The sequence below is a fragment of the Halictus rubicundus genome, chromosome 9 (assembly GCF_050948215.1).
Source record: "Halictus rubicundus isolate RS-2024b chromosome 9, iyHalRubi1_principal, whole genome shotgun sequence".
NCBI lineage: Eukaryota > Metazoa > Arthropoda > Insecta > Hymenoptera > Halictidae > Halictus > Halictus rubicundus.
In genome coordinates, this window is record NC_135157.1 from 10779389 (window position 1) to 10797153 (window position 17765).

General features: G+C 45.5%; 1 protein-coding gene across 2 annotated transcripts in view; it reads left to right on the top strand.

Annotated features, from left to right (window-relative positions):
- The first annotated feature begins 1322 nt into the window (after positions 1-1322).
- The window catches only part of LOC143357391 (uncharacterized), a 35444-nt gene continuing 19001 nt past the window's right edge, over positions 1323-17765 (top strand). Inside the window, exon 1 of one of the 2 annotated variants that reach the window (XM_076793853.1) lies at positions 1323-2040. In XM_076793853.1, the coding sequence (XP_076649968.1) occupies positions 1915-2040 (126 nt within the window). In that variant the 5' untranslated portion in view covers positions 1323-1914. The remainder of the gene's footprint in view (positions 2041-17765) is intronic. The other variant, XM_076793852.1, reaches the window with a different exon arrangement.

Genomic DNA, 17765 nt, shown 5'->3' on the forward strand with positions numbered 1-17765 from the left:
GTTTAATCATTGCAAACGGCCGGTCTCCGAACATCATAATGCATTGTACGCACTGATTGTTCGATGCAACAATCATCCAAGCAGCCTGGTAAAATTCCGGCGGGCAATTAAGGTCGAAGTGGCATTAGCCGCGCAAAAATTCCCGGTACCTGCATGTCCGCGATTTCACGAACCCGCAGGTACGCAGGTGGTTCTCGCCGGTGATCTATCGTCGACAGGTATTCAAGGGAAAGAGAAAGAGAGACAAGGCGAGAGAGGGGGGAGAGGATTACCCGCGGATCAAAATTAATCAAACACGGCAAAAAAGGTGGATCTCGCGGTATCCAAGGCTGCCGAGGATCTGCGAAACGAACGGGGAGCCGCGCAGAATGCAAGGAATTCCTCGCTTTTCCCCGGTGTCGACTATTGCACCGACTTTATCTCGGTGGTGGGACCGTTTGGTAAAGGAACAAGGAAGGAATGCTTTATGGTAGCAGGTAGACAGACGAGCACAACGCTGTTCTCATTTCCCCTGCATCCCCTGGCACTGCCGTGCCACCATTGTGCTGCCATATTCCTCATTTGTATCTGGAATATTTATTAATGTTGCCCGGCGCAAACATCGACTGCTTGCGAGTGTTTCAGGTGTTCAAACTACTGTCTTGTAATTTGAAAACCTTCAGAAGCATACTGTATTCTGCTAATCACCTCTACCGTATCATCTTGAAAATTTGTATCTAGTACAAAATAGGAACTCGTGAATTTTTCTATGCGTTTAAGTGGATCGAATTATTTCATTTGAAGTTCAAATAATGAAATAATTTAAAAGAGGAAATTATTTGACTCTTCAGATTATTCGAAATGGCACGTAGCCGAATAATGCATTATCGTAACGATCATTTTCGAAAGAATTTATTCCGATGATGCTGAGGCCTGGTTCGAAATACTGCTTCATGCTCGCGGCACAGAATCGCACGCATCGAGGAATTCGCGCACATGCATGCGTCGAAGTCTCCCCGGCGCATCGACGGACTGCAGGTTTCGCTGGATATCGCGGTTGCGGGGAATGCGGGACACGCGTTCCCGAAGGAAAAATCGGTTCCCAGGGAGCCACCCACCCACCGTGCGATTCCATTATCCCGTGGGGGCAGCCAATCGGCGAGTTAGGCTGTGCGCGAATGTGCACGAGCGTGTTGCTGAAACGCGTTCGCAGCGTTCTCGGTTCTCGATCGGTGGCAGTCGGTTCGCCGTCGGAGCACGTTCGTTGAGCACCGCTGCGGGTAAAACACAGGTAATATACCTGCCCGGGGCTACGTGCATCCCCACCTTGGGTCCGGTTCTCTCTCCTTGGTCGACTCTCGGCTTTTCTCCGAGGTGAGTCGGGCCGTTAGTGTCGTTGTCGTAGGAGAGAATGGTAGTAATGCGTATCGCGGAGTATCGTGCACCCTGAAGGACGTCCCCATCGTCGAGCAAGCCAGTACCTGCTGCTGCCTTGTCTTCTCTTCTTCTTCCATCGAACGACGGATCTCGCGCGGTGTTCGCCAACCCACGATCCTGTGATCCACGCTGATCGAGAACGCGCGTTCGATCCGACCCGAAGGAAGGATATTTCGCGAGGCTGGACCGATTCGTGTACGGTTCGTGACCTGTTTCGTGCGGATACCCCTCTCTCTCTCTCTCTCTCTCTCTCTCTCTCTCTTTCTTTCTCTCTCTCTCTCGTCCCTTTTCATTCGGATCGCGGATGCTCGACAACCTCGAGGACGACGACGACCTCTGTTCATCGTAGCTGCTCTTCAGTATCGTCACAGTGGTACCGTGTTAGGTGAACTTAACGGAGCGTGGTGTGCCGTCGATAAAATTGGTAGATTAGAAGAGAGAAGAGAACGTTGGTTGGTTTGAGAAGAAGAAGAAGAAGACGAAGAAGAGGATACCAAGATGCCCTGTTCCGCGGTGACGCTGTCCCTCGCGACCATAACCGGTATCATTGCCAGCGGCCTCCTCGCGATCGCCTTTTCCACCGACAACTGGCTCTACACCGAGGTCAAGCGCGCCCAAATCCAGGTTCGTAAGGTCCACTTGTTGGAAATGCATTTTTTAATTCGAGAACGTCCCACCGCACGCTCTCCCCTCCCCCGAGCTCGCCTAAGGCCCGAGTCTGCCACGTTGGGCCCGACGAGAGATCCGACTCTAACCCCGTTATTTGATGGACAACGTGTTCCCCTCGTGATTTTCTTGCCTTTCGTCAGGGCCTTCGATCTGCGACGTCACTCGATCACACGATCCAGTATTTTCGCGAGATCCGAAGAAAACTGATTAACTGGTTTTCGGCTTGGACGTGGCCGTTCGGAACATCGGCGTGTTGCCTTGCAGGAGAGTGTTCAACCATTTGTGGTGGAGGATTTTTTAAAAAGAGTCCATTCGAGTCCGTAATACTGGGAAAAGAGAAAAATACGCGTCTCCTGTTGTCTGAGCAATTAAATTATTTGTTTGCAACTCCAGGAATTCGAGTAGAATTTTTTTGATGCATAATTTGCAATCATATCCATACTAAATGTGTTATGTACTTTAAAGGTTTTGTAACCTGTAGACGTATAAAGTGGATTCTCATTGCTAAATGGACTTGAAACAGTCTCAATTAAAACCTGTTTGTTTTCTTTTTAAATGAATGCTAAAAATAATGCTTTAAAATCAAGTCAACGCTTGTACCGTATTTTCTCGGACATGTCGCGACTCGAAAGGTTAGTATATGGCCCTGGCGTGACCGATTTCCGAGCAGGTGAATTTTTGAATGTGAAATCAGGCTCGCGTAGAGCACCGAAAGTTTAAGCGCTTCGGCGCGAGTTTATTTTCGTCGTGGAAAAACTGGTTTCCATGTGTCGATGATTGTGTCATCTCGGATACACCTAGCACCGTGCGTGCATGCAGGATATTTTAGCGAATTAGCTCATAAAATCTGTTTATCGTTCGTGAACGTTGGGAAACCGATCCGAGATTTTTCCCGATAATCCTTTTGCGAGGCGTTGGAAAATCGAAGATCGAAAGGACGTCGCGCTATTTCCTCGTTTCGATTTCCACTTTCCGTAGCACGAGGATTTACAGGCTGAAGAAAGTGTCTCGCCTGGAGCCGAGACAAAATTTCCTCGGTTTATCAACGGTAAACGAACACCGTGGCACACGATTCGATTAATAACACGTTACACGGACGAATTACGGTAAACGCGTTGGAAAGTTCGTTCGTCCCGTAGCTACTTGTTGCCTACTGGTTTCTTTAGTTTTTCAGCTTTTCCGATTTGCTCTCGAATATTCAAACTTCGTTACATTAAAATTATTTACTGGATTGATGTGGAATTTAAATTGATTTGAAAGAAATGGAGGGAAGAGACAGATCGAAGGAGTTAATTAATGAAGTTCATCGGCGAAACGGAAGAATGTTGAAAAAGGGTGCCGGTGCGAGAGGGGGAGGCCGTTAATTCCGAGTGTCTAGAAAATTGCTGCGTTCTTATTAAACGAGCCAGACCGGAAGTGGAATCTCCTCGGCTTCCGTCGTCCTTGTCACAGGTGAACGTTCGGGTCGAAGGTCAAGTTCATCCTCGAGGGCCTTGCGAGCCTGTTCGAAGGAGGATGGTTCTCACGAATCTTTCGTGAAATATTCCACGCGGAAGCCGTACCACCTTTACGGCGGATGATACCGTTCTTCCGTGGCAATACCGAGCGTTATGGGAGCTTCTCACTCTCGATTCCCGTGAAATTTTCATGGCAGCTCGTTTTAGCTCCGGAGCCTCTACGTTTTCAACGAAAAGTCCCACTTCGAAACGCTGTTGCATCTGCGAAACAATTTTCTTGTCCATTTTGCACATTTTTGCGTTTCTTTATAAAAGCAACACGATTATCGGTCTTTTATTTGGTAGCAGACTGTGAATTCTTATGGTACTTGTGCGCTTGTACAGGGTAGCCCACAAATCACTAGATCAGTCAAGATTCGAATTTATTTATGAAAGAATAAATGCGAATTTTTAAGAAATAAAAGGGCAATTTTAAAGTTCTCTAATTTGTGGGCCACTCTGTAGAATAGGTACAAGAAAAACTTGATGTCAACAGAGACTAGGGTGGGGGACCCAATTACTGTTACTACTTATCTTTAAAGCATAATGAATATTAAAAAAGAGAGATATATGTATTAACTGATTTTAATGAAAAAATTTGATATCTCGTTTCTAATATTCAGTATACGTAAAAATAAGTGTAATTCACATAGGCTCTAATTGGTACCCCCACAGTAACTGGGTCCCTTATCCTATGAGTTCGCACAAATGTTTCTCCTGTTTCTCTGACGGCACATAGGAACAACTGATCCGAGATTTCCACAGATTAGCATCCTTTCGACGAGAGAAAAAAATGGTATCAGACCCGTGATCAGCTACAGCGATTTGAGCCACGAGAAATGTCAGCGGACGTCGAATGGTACTTTTACAAGTTAAATCTATGGGATGAGCGACACGGGGGTTGTTTTCCTTCCCGTTGAAATATGCACCACAGGGACAGGGAATGAATTGCGCGCCGTGATCCTACGGTAGAAAGTATGGTATTACAGAGACGTTAGTTTCGAGATACTTTCGAGCACATAAGTCTTTACTTTCGTGGACTTCTTTTGAGACGGTATCTCTTCGAGCGAGATTTCACAATGACTCGTTGCTACAAGTGAAGATTTCATCTTGATCTCTATTTTTAAGCGCATACCACTCTGTCGGGAAGAATTTACTACCAGTACAACAAAGATCGAAGGTAATGCTTTTTCCGAGACATTGTTAAATAAATTCCTTCGTTCACACATCTTCGTATCAACGATTCTTCTGGGACTATTCAAGTGAAGAATTATGGTACGACTGCTTTCTTTTTCTGTGTACGAAGAAATCTGTTGGTTGTGGAAGGGTGAAAACGTTGTTGGGCAGGCGAGAGAATTTCCTGGACGTTTAGGGGGCTGATCGTGGGGAAAAATGCGGGGCTCTTTCCGTGTCATTGTGCACGAGGATCGTCAGCTGTGGAATTTAGCCGCGAATCTTTTCAGTTCGGCCATGGGCTCGCCTCGGTCTAGCCTCCGTCATCCACAATCCGCAGGAACGATCGACATTCCGAGCCGCGCCCATTTTCAGCGCGTTGACTCGACAAGTCTCGCGTTTAGCGCAGCCCGGTGCGGTGCACGCGCAATCGTGCACGCGCTCGCTCTCCTTTACGGGAATCGGTCGCCGGATCGAGACAACCGGAGACTTTTCTCTTAAAAAGTACCGGGATTTCGTTGCGCGCCGCTTTCCTGCGCCTCCTTTATTTGGGATCCCGAGGAAAAACCGCCGGATCGATCCTGCACCGAGAACTTTCCTGTCCGATTCGATGGAGAGTTGTACGAGCTGTTCGAACCTGTCCGGACCCACCTTGATCACCTAATCACCCAAACAACAATGCCTGGCCTGGTTCCTAAAGTCGAACATCGCTAATTGGAACCTCTACAGAGTTTCCCGAAAATGTTTTACTTCTTTAAATGAACTGATTCCTGAAGTCATTTGAAGTAACTTTTTCCTTTACCAAAATGTTCTCCGCGGCTTCGTTGAGGAGTTATTAACGAAAAACACGGACCAATCAGGGCGCCGGTACTGCGGACGGATTCCCACCCCTCGACGGGGCCCGATGAGCGTGGCGTTGGCATTGGCCGAGCCGGAATCCGTCCGCTGTAGCCGCGCTCTGATTGGTCCGTGTTTTTCGTGAATAACTCCTTAACGGAGCCGCGGAGAACATTTTCGTAAAGGAAAAAGTTATTTCGAATAACGTTGGGAATCACCCTTTTTAAGGATATACACTTCTGGGACACCCTGTATCTAAGTTTGCCTTTATCAGCTTTTTTGACGGACAGTAACTAATACATATGATAACGCACCGAGGGTTTTTGTTTCCCGAACACGTGGGTAAAATAAATGTGTTCTCAGTTTGTCATTGTCAGTGTCGCTTTTCGTCGCGATCGTCATTTTTCAAGTGTATTACAAGCGTCGGTATATCTACATCGGTGACATGCGCATTTCTCGTGTGACGCGATATTCCATTCATAGCTATTGCACACCTCATCCATATGAGGCCGACGTGTGATAGTGTTCACTTTCATTCTTATTAGTAGACTGCGAATTTTGTGCAAAATAAAAAATGTTTGCATCGGTTGCAAGACACAGGAGCGAAACAAAAATTTCTTTCGTCTTTGAATTACTTTATGAAGCTGAAACCAACACGTGATATCCTTAAATTTTCTTAATATGTCCACTGCTTTAAGTTGCGGTTACAACTTAAATTAAATTTTTGTTATAAATGGAAGGAATGGAAATTAAATTTTTTGTTAGGAATGGAAATTAAATTTTTTAAAAATGTTTCAATGTACAATTCAATTATTTATTTTGTTCGGAAAGCACTTTCTCGCTATTTCGTGAATCTTTGACATATTTTCCAAGTGAGACTTTTTTTATGCGGTCCTTCTCCACCACATAAAAATAATTTTCTTTAATATGTTGCAAAAAATTATTTGTTACAGCTATTTACGAAGTTTCTGAATATTTTTTTGTTTGGTTTCTTTTATGCGGTCCCTATCCACCGCAAAACAAAAAACAGGTTTGGCTGTATCGGCAAAAGGTGAAATTACGGTTGACTGTAAAATGGAATAAGAAAGGGAACGAACAAAGAGAAAATGCAAGCGATACGTGTTAAAAGAGTCAACAGCGGAGGAGCTGAGAAAAGAGCGCGTGTCAAAAATGTGAAATCGAAGGCCTCGGAGGGAGTGCTGAACAAAGAGTTGCTTTAGCGATTACTGTGATCCGGTTCGGTTAAAATCGGCGGAATATTATTCGATCGTGCAGGAGGCAACAGGCACAGGCTGTATGACGTACGCCGCTCTGTTATTTCTAGGAGCTGGAGCCTCCGGAGCGCGTTTACCTTGGCGAGCACAGCCGGTGCGCGCGCCCATTAGAATAAAAATGTCGGCTCGGCTCCCCCTTTTGCCGACGCTGGACGATCCGTACAGTTATGTTACTTGCACCGTCTCCTTCTTCCAGCCAGGTGAACGATTACACCTTCTCCCGACGTGCTCGTAGACGAACGCCAGAGATCCCAGGGACGCGAGGATGCCGCGGCGTTCTACGCTCGTGAAAACACGTCCGTGTCTCGGCCGTTCGAACGAAATCTCCCCCTCTTTCGTGCTTATTCGGCAGAGGAATCCCGTCGACCTCTGCACCCGTTTCCCTTTCGTAATATCCTCCGCCGTTCCTTTTTCTATTTCTCCGACCTTCGGCCCACTGTCGCCGATTATTCAACGATTTAGGAAACGAGACTACTCCCATGCGGTTCGCTGTTTACTGGCCAAATTAATTCCCACCTCTCGCATTTCTAACATTTTAATTCAATTGTTTAATTCCCACCTCTCGCATTTTAAAGGAATTTATGTTCCATAAAAATCCGCTAATAATAATTTCATCTATTCATTTTCGTCGCACACGAGTCCGCTACTCATCAGGGGACGGTATCTAGGGATACAATCTAGAAAGGGGGATGCTCGACTCGATAGTTAACTGGGATGTCTGCATTAGCATCGCAACGATCAAGCTCACGACAAAGCAAACAAATTCCGCAGTTCCAGCGAGCCCATAAAATTCCAGGACTGGAACGAGGGGTTGAAGTAAATGAATCAATGGGGGGTCTAGATAAGGGTAACAAAGCGAGAACCAGGAAGATCTGCGGCCGGATACCAACAATCGCGGTTCGCCGGCGGATACCTCGTCGGTAAAAACCAGGCTGCCACAATGAGACAAAGGAGCGTCGTTCACACGTGCACCTCGAAAAACCTTGAATCCTGAGAACCTTGGTTTTCGATGGTCCAGTGATCTTCAGCGTTCTACGAGGCGGTCACGCTCCGGAGCCGTTGGTTTAATGCTCGACCGATCCACCGATTCGCGATCCTCGGCGTGACCGTGGATCTCTCGCGCTCGTGTCACCTCGGGCCTAATCGATCGCGGACGAGTCGACGGGATCGGATCTCCTCGGGATTTTTTTTTTTTGCTGCGCCGTTCGAACCGTTATCTGGAAACACGTTAAGTGTTTCGTTTCTTTGCACCGAGTTGCTCAACGCGACGCCGGTTCGCGGGCTTCATTGTCATTGCTCGACACGCGATTCGGGCGATTGCGATGCGCGACGGGTAATCAGAGTTGAAGGGATCCCGACACGAACTTTGCCCTTGCGAAACTGCCGTTGGCCCCGGGGAGCTCGATCGATTCGACACGATCGGCATTCTGATCGGGTGACGAAAATCCTCGGAATCCGTTGCGGAACGACTTCGGTTGCGTTAGAGGCGATTCTGGGTAATTCTGGGTAATTCTGGGCGGCTCTTTGCCCCCCGGAGCATTCCGGATTGCCCCCGAGGGCCAGACCTGCGCGATTTTATTTCGCAATGTTATTTCCGATACCGCTGATCGAAACAAGAAATAATAGAAATTTCAAAATAATTTATTATTTCTTTTCGTGATAAAATTTTTCACTTCTTCTCATTTTGAAAATAATATGCAACATTATCTTAAGTTTCGAGTCTCTTCTAGCGCTGCTCGTTTACCATATGATATTCGCATTTTCACCAAAAATCGCATAATATCGATTAACCGACATTGAAAATGTCATTACATGTTAGCATAATTATGAGCATACTGCGGATCCTCGGCGGATTGTCGCGGCAAGGACGCGTCGACTTTACAATTCGTGGCCTGAATCGATCTTCCGGTTATGTCACGGTTTCTTCAATGGAGGCGCAATTACACCGCACCAATGCAATTCCGCCGGTCGTTGTCGACACAATAAATACATGCTCGCACGAATTGCAATTGGCTTGCGCAATGCTCCGGATCCCTCCGTATTTAAACCACTTTTGCTCGCATCGCCGAACGAAATCGCTGACGCTTTCAAAAACGTTTGAGACCCTCTGTAATCCGTCATTCCTTTCGTTAAAATGAAAACGAAAAGAATTGCAACGAATTCCGAGTTTGGCACGCGCCATAACAGGGTGAAAGCCCCGGCAGCAACGTTTGCTCGAGCTCTCCAGTATTTTTGCAATCGTTTCGAAGATAGCCTAATCACGAGTGCATCTTAATCTCTACGAGCAAAGTGAATGCCGTTCCGCGCAAGCCATTTTGCTAACTGATGGTCATGTGAACATTCCACCGTCGTTTGATTCAATGTTAATTCGGCTGTGAGTTAATTGTACTCGTCAAGATCAGCAATATTGTGCTCGTTTAAAATGTGGGTGTAAAGTTGATGAATCCATTGTTCCGATCCACGATCCAGGAGAGCAGCATTCGCGTACAGTTGCGAAAATCCTAGCCGCACCTTCAAAATTTAAAATTATAATCTGCTGTCTAAAATTGACTATCAAAATGTGCCCGTAAATCTCACACATTTTACAGAAAAAAACCGGGCAATTTGTAGCTGACATATCAGTTTACGAATTCTTTCCTGCGTCTTCGAGATAGCATTCATAGTCGTTCGGTGTTTTCATAATTTGCTTACAACCAGTTATAACTTTAAATATCGGATCTCGTCTAGTAGGTTGCAGTCTGTAAATCGGTTCGATATTAATCTATCCGGCATGCAGATTGGACGATCTGAATCGAATAACGACGGAAATATTGATCGCGCTCGCTCGCAGCTTTCGAGCAACGTCACGATCTATACGGATTCATTGCACCAGACTTATTCGAGGAACGAGCGGAATGTCGTTTTCCGCGAGAAACCTTTACCCTGCCACTTTCATTGTTGCGCAAACCTAGCTTATTCAAACGGCCGCGGACCATTGAACGGTGGCCTCCCGGGACAATCGTGTCGCGTATTTATCGCCCGGCGCGAAATCATTTTCATATATAATTCTCGCCTCTGAGCGATCGCCCGCGTGGGCCAACGATCGAGCTCGGTGCCTCGTTCGTCGAGGATCCGATTTATCAATCGGCACAAACAGCTTGCGCTGCTTCGAACTTCCATCGAAAAGTGCAAAAGGTTTCGCTCATGTTCGTCGAACGCGTTCCTCCTCGCGGTAAATATTTACCGGTCGAAGAAGTTTGCGGTGTAATCGGACCGATCGCTGAAACAAACCTTGCGGGCACTCGCATTTTCGCTCGACGACGCAATGAATCAACTCCGCGGCGATCATGGCAGCTCGTAAATGTAGACCGCGGAAGTTGTGCAAATATGCGGCCAAATGTTTGCAGCAAGCTGCGATTTCCCGTTGCTCCAGTCAATGGACATTCACACGGACGGTATTCTATTATTACGCGTGCAAACTAATTTAGCGCCCGCTTTGGCAATAGTCCTTCTATCCGTGAAGGAAGTATCCAAGATTATGTTTCGAAGTATTTACACGGACTCGCTAGAATTGTCCAGAGGGAAGATCTTCTTGGCAGATAACCTGGGAGGTTGATATTTTCCAGGAAAACTCGCGGGTTACGGGAGCTTCCGGCCGCGTGATTCCCGAACAACCATAACGGGTGATTACGGGAGGAAAAGGAATGCTGGAAACAGCTGAGAAATTACATCCCCAGTCGTTTCCCTGTTGGACGCAACGAAATTACATTCCCCGGGGTAACGGGATCGTTTCGTTTCACGTTGCAGCGGACGCAAATTGTCGAGAAGTTGAAGAACGAACCGAGTAAACCGGACAATAAAGACGTAAAACTCGCGAAGGGTTGCGCGGCCGATTGTTCCCCGCGCCTTGGAAAAGATGATCGGTTTCAATTAAAAGTGGCACGTCGCGTTCGAACGATCGTCCGTCGCCGTTTCATTCGATGTCGATCCGCCGTTGGAGGATGCATCATATCGGCAAAAAGATGTTTCAATGACCGGAATGAAAGGTAATCGCTCGCTGCAAGGCCGGGGGAAAATGGTGGATGCGGTGCCGGCGGAAAAACGGTCATCATCGGTGAATCGCGGAGGAATTCCGTTCCACCACGATCATGCCAGGCCACACACGGCAGAGACGTCTCCGGGAAAAAATTAAATGTTACAATTACGAATTCACACCGCATCCGGCATCGTTGCCCGATTATTTCAATCGCGCAATCTTTGAACCGATGAATACTCCAATTTTAATAAAAAAAAAAAAAACCAGAGCCACGAACCAATTTTTTGTCGTATGCTTAGGACACGGTTCCCACTCTAAGAAGCGGGTGATTGTAATCTCTGCGGATTTTCATGCAAAATAAAAATTGACATGTGCAATTCTCAATTCGTGCTAATGTTCTGCGCAGCGCGTCGAGAAAAAATATCACAATTTCGAGAATTAATGGAAAATCCTCTCTAGCAAGACCGTTTCGCGGATTAGCATAACCGCGCTCGGTCCACTCGTGAATCAACGCGTCCAGCGCAATCGAAGCGCGTGCACAGAAATTTCTACACGCTCGATGGAAACTCGACGGCCGGTTCAGTGCGTAAGGGTGTTGAAAAAACGGTATGAAAGTTGCAGCGCGTTTTGCCTATCTCGCGCGGCTCGCAAAACTGAAATGTTACATGGAGGAACGAGTTCCACGGTGAACGGTGTGCCCGCGATTTTTACTTCTCCCGCGAATTCGATAAGCCGCGATCAACGAACGCTTTCGACTAAACGTAGGACATTGAACTCGGCGGCGCGAGTCTGCTTTTTTTGTTTTAGAAATCTGTGCTACCGGTTGTCGAAAAGCGGAAAAAGTGTCTGGGAGACACGTTCGCTGGATCTATCGGCGATGGAAATCTCCCTTGATCGCGAATCAGACTGATTTATGGCTCGTTTTTGCGCCGATATGATACTGTTTTTTGTCTTACGTAAAGCGTCGATCGTTGATCCAGGAAAATTGAAAGCGTTCGCTATAGATCAGCTTAATTAATCCATCTGTTAGGCTGCTGAAGAGTTTTTGCTCGTGGAGGATCTGTAACATTACGAAGAATTTGGTTATTGCCAGTATTGTTACGTGTATTGTTTGTCTTTCTCAATCGTTTCTTGCACAATGACTTATGATTATAATGTCATAATCTTCCGCCTTTATGAACAATTGTTTGATTGCCAACGATGTTATTGACTTATAATTACAATGGTTGTAACCTTCCGCCTCTTTGCGCAATTGTTTGTTTGCCATCGACGTGTCTACATAACCGACTGCATCATCGATTGGCAACATACCTCGTATTTATAAATAAAAGAACTTGCTGTAGTTGTTTCCTGAATGGTAAAAGAGACGGTTCAATGTGTAAATAAGGTACCTATGTCCATTAAAAAATTTGTTATGTGTTCTAACATTCATAACAGATGATTTTTGTAAATTTTCATGTACCAAGAAATTCGTTTCCGGTTTTGAGAGATTTCGAAGAGAACGCAGGTGATAGGGAAGGGTCATTTCATGCGCATTGTAAGGGTTAGGACATTCTCCTCCGACGTCCGTCTCCGGGCGCGACATTTTGTCGATTCATGTCAAGATCGTATCTTAGCAGACTTTTAAAAGGAACTCTCCACCGACATCGATTATATCGACCTACGCATTGACGTATGTACGAGGGAGTTGCGAGTTCTGTGCCGCCCACGCGAGCATATTTCGCGCTTTATCGTACGCAAGGTTGTTAACATTGCCGGGCGTTATGTTCGCCGCGATAGAAGTGCATTAATCATCCAGGAATTGTCCGCTCAAATTCTACGTATCGGGTTTCCGAATACTCTTCGGACGTTTCGTCGACGGGCTGCATTAATTCCTGACAGAGGGACGTGCATGCAGCACTGCAACCGCATTGCATTAGCCAAATTCGAACTTTCAACGTAATTTCCACAAAAATATCTAACACAGATTAATTACACAGGGTAATTAGCTGTAAAGTTAAACAGTGAAAGAAATTAAAAAATCTCGAGATCCAATTAGTCGACTACCTCGATAGGAGATTAAATCTCTTTCTGTATGACCTCTATTTTCTTTTTTTAGAGAATCTAGAATCCACAGAAACGGTGTGATACGAATATTAAAATGTAAAAACGATGGAAAAATAAAAAAATAAAAGTAAGAGGCGTGGAGTCCAATTAACGCACTTTCATCGCGATACTAGGTTTCTCCTCAAATTACCGCGGGACCGTTTCACCTGGAGGACGAAGCGGAATCGGCCATGTTGGAAAACAACGCAGAGTGGCGCGGACCGGTAATCTGGCCATTCAAATTATCTGGCTATTAATTTTAACATTAACAGTTCGGTTTGTCGGTCAACAATCGAGGAAACTTTAAACTGGGAAACTAGAAATTCTCGCTTCTGCCAAGAAACAGGGGAACTTTGGTTTCCAAATGTTTCAAAAATGGTACCCAAAAAGAGAGAAATTGCGTTTCAATTTATTCATCTGGTTGAAGACTGTTTATAACATTCGTGCAGGTTCCATGTAGGTTACGTTGACTTTTTCTCGGTCAGATCGGCAATTGAATCGATTGTGACACGGTCCCGGCGACAATCGGCTTCTCAAATGAGATTGCGAGGGAAGAATTGCTCTTTCCAGGCACTTTGCAATTCCCATTGAGTCGCGTTTTCCTTTCTATGTCAAAGAAATCGCAGAGGCAGGACGACGTTCCCGCGCTCGAGGCGAGCGGAGCCTCCGTGGCGAAACAACCGCGTGAAAGCAGTTTCGAGCGACCTGGTCGCGACCTCTTGTCATTTTTCAACCACCTGGCCGATAATATTGCCAGAGAAAACGACAATCGAGCCGCTTCTGCTCCTCGAGCCGAAATAACTCGCCTGCAATTCCGCAGTCTAGCAATAACGTTACAATTGGATATTTGGGATCATAGGGACAATGTTGTATTTTATATTTTTATAGATATTTTTACGATAATTTTCGTACTTCGGCACTAATTTTTTAGAGACATGTTAGTGCTTTGGAATTAATTTCTTCACAGTGTCGGTGCTTTGTCATTTATTTTGTGGACATGTCGGTGCTCCGTCGTTTATTTTTACAGACACGTTAGTATTTCGAGATTTTATTGTTCGGACACGCATTAGACACCGTCCATCCTCGGAACACGTGTTCCCCCAGTTTCCCCACCATATCGTCACGCGATCGGACACAGTAGCGTACGTACCTGTTGGCTAATGGCACCGGAAGCTCGGTTCATTTCACGGCGTCAAGAGGCGTTTTCAGCACCATGGATTCTCGTGAAAGCTGACGACGAGGACTATGATATGGGAGGATCCGGATAATTGAACCTGATCATTATTCCGTATGGTAATTTTTACGGGGACTTCTGCGCACCAAGTGTCTCATATACAGGTTGTCATTCAATATAGTAGGTCACCCGGTATTTGATAGATTGCGGATTTCAACTTAAAATTTAATTTCCATTTCTTACAATTTAGGTCCGCAGTCTAATTATTAGTCTGTTTATTATCACTTACGTCAATTATATTTATGGGTAAAAATGTCTTTGTTGGAGAGGTGTACAATTTTTCTGGTAATTAAATGGCGTTTTAGAAAAATGTTTCTTTTCTAGTAATAAAAATGCATTTTAATCTTTTTTATGGATAAAATATTGTAGGGAAAATAAGCTTGTGAACTTCACTCTGTCTTTCATAAATTATTAGGGAAAGAAAGCAGTTAACAAAATCCTCCGAAGGAAAAGCAGAAGACTTTAGAATTCAAGTAGAATCAGACAGCAATAGACAGACGCGCTGACTAGACAGCGGATCTGTAAGCAGAATAAAAATTTTGTACCTGAATTGCAACAATCCAGAGTGAAACGAAAATTAATTTTCCATCTTAAAGTGTTGACCAAGTTGCAAATAATCTCAGTATTTTAAAATTCTTCGAATATTTTTACTGTATTAAATTATTAAATTAAATTACTACTGTATTAAATTACCCACTCACTTTCATCACAAATGCACAAAATCCGCTCTCCGGACATGACATTTTCAAAATTCGCGAAAATCTTCGAAGATGCTTGCGAAACAACATCCAAGCTTCCACGCGGATGCAACCGATAAAAATCGCGGTTCTGAAAGCCGCTCGAAACGTGCATTAAACTACTAACGCAACTCGTGTGGCAACAAGCGGAAAAGTGGGTAGAAAACGAAGGGAAATTATGTGATTCATCTAGGACCTTGAAATTGCATTAATCGTTGCTCAATTAGAACCGCGAATAGTATCGATTCCGCCGGGAAATGCCTGCGTGCGCGATCGATCAAACGAAACGGGAGAATCGAAGCAATGTTAACACAACAAATTGAAATTCGTAAACATTTTCTCGGCGGATCGATAGGACGCGGAAAAAATCGCGCGATCTTTGCCCAGTGTCGTCGAAAGTTCATCGTGCGTGGTACGCCGGAAAGTATGCTGCGGGAGGCATGGGTGTGTGCGTCAAGGTTAAGAAGATCTTGGAACTTGCAACACGCCAGCATTAGGCATCCGATTGTCGCATTGTGATCGGGGAAAACCGTGGGACGCGGAATATCTCGGGTTTCCTGCACGCGACCGACGTGACTCTTCTGCATGATCGATCGACATCAACAAACCTAATCTCCTATCCCGGAAATCCCGAAGACACGCTTACAACATAACAACATAATTAATGTAATTTTAGTTAATGTCGCTTGTCAAAAATCACACATGTACTTGGAACACCGATAAATACGTGTACAAAATTTCACCACAAAAAGTTTAACGGGTCCCCGAAAAAAAATTTCTGAAGATTGTCAAGATACTATCTGAACACTAGGTTCACGGATCACGTCAAAATGGCGGGTTCGAATATTTCGAATTTCGAATTATTGAGATTGGCATCCACGAGGATTCAACGAGTTTATTCAATTGTCAATAAATTAGACAATTGTTTTCAGTATGGAAGAGTAATTGAAATCGAACGGAAGCGCTGTTTGCACGCGAGGAAAACGTAGAAACGGATTGCAATCGCAAGGTTAGAAGACAGGTAGCAGTTTCCAGGGGTATCTTCGGCGTCGGGCCGTTTTGTAGAAAGTGCAATGGCGATTTTCTGACGGGTGCACCGTAGAAAGTGCAATAAGCCGGAGGTCGCGCGCGAAATGATCGGCTACGCGCGCTTTAGCCAGCGCGAGCGCAGAAAGAAACGTTTTCCACGGTCCGTTTCAGATCCGCGTTTTAATGGCGACGCTGGGTATCCCGTGTGCGTGCGATCCGTTTTCCATCCGAGGCTGTTTTCACTGTTCCCGAGGCAGTGCACTGGCAGCAACGAGAGATCGTATCGGTATCGTATCGCATCGTTTCTCGTTTCCCGTGGCCACCGGAGATCGTTCTCGGATACGGGCACGTTGATGCGACGATCACGGCCCGATGACGGTCAATAATTATCATCGTTCGCCTAACGGACCCTGGTCTCGCTTGGCGACCAGCGTGTCGCGTTTCTATCGCAACCCTGCACGAGGATCAAGGCCGACACTCGAGAGTCGCGCGATAAGTCGATTACCGGCTCATTCAAAACTTGCGCCCAAAGTGGGCGTGACTTGTTCAGAGAACTATGAAAATTATACGTAGCCCCGACCAGATCGAGCTCCTGTTTAGTATTTTGTACCGAAGCTAGGAATTGAGACTATTTGTTGTACCACATCTGCTTCTGCTGTTGTTATACAGGTGGAATGAAAATCTGGTGGGCGTGACTTGTTCGGAGAACTATGAAAATTCTAAGTGGCTGAGATCAAATCGGGCTCTTTCTATTTAGTATTTTATACTGAAGCCAGGAATTGAAACTACTTGTTCTGCTACATCTGCTTCTGCTGTTTCTGTACAGGTGGATTCAAAATCGTTGTCCTTCTCATTGTCTGATACGACACAGCTGATGAACATAAAATGGCGTCCTTTCTATTCAGTCTTTTACTTGCTGTGCTGCATCTGTTCCTTTCGTTGTTATACAGGTGGAATGAAAATCTGGTGGGCGTGACTTGTTCGGAGAACTATGAAAATTCTAAGTGGCTGAGATCAAATCGGGCTCCTTCAATTTAGTATTTTATACTGAAGCCAGGAATTGAGACTACTTGTTCTGCTACATCTGCTTCTGCTGTTTCTGTACAGGTGGATTCAAAATCGTTGTCCTTCTCATTGTCTGATACGACACAGCTGATGAACATAAAATGGCGTCCTTTCTATTCAGTCTTTTACTTGCTGTGCTGCATCTGTTCCTTTCGTTGTTATACAGGTGGAATGAAAATCTGGTGGGCGTGACTTGTTCGGAGAACTATGAAAATTCTAAGTGGCTGAGATCAAATCGGGCTCCTTCAATTCAGTATTTTATACTGAAGCTAGGAATTGAGAATATCTGTTGTGCCACATCTGCTTCTGCTGTTGCTGAACAGGTGGATTCAAAATCGTTGTCCGATATGACAGCTGATGAACGTGTTACATTATTTCACAGTTTTAATGGACGTCGCTCACACGTGAACGCAGAAACCAGCAGAACGACTCGTGTTGCGCGATAAACGAGGACTGCGAAAAAATGTAGCACGCCCAAGAGCCGCGCGGATAGCACTTATCCACGCTAGATTTAAGTAACATCGTTGCTCCCGTTAAGGCGGATTGGTAATCTTCGAAACGCCAGAGTCGCGAATAATTAGCTCGTTGCTCAACGATAGCCGGTTAAGGGTCGCCGACGAGGACGAACAGGCACGGTTTCTTGGGTAACAACATTCTTACCTATCGCCAAGCGAGATGCAACTAGGCCGTGAAACAGATTCACAGAGCCATTTTGCCGTCGATTTAATCGCGATG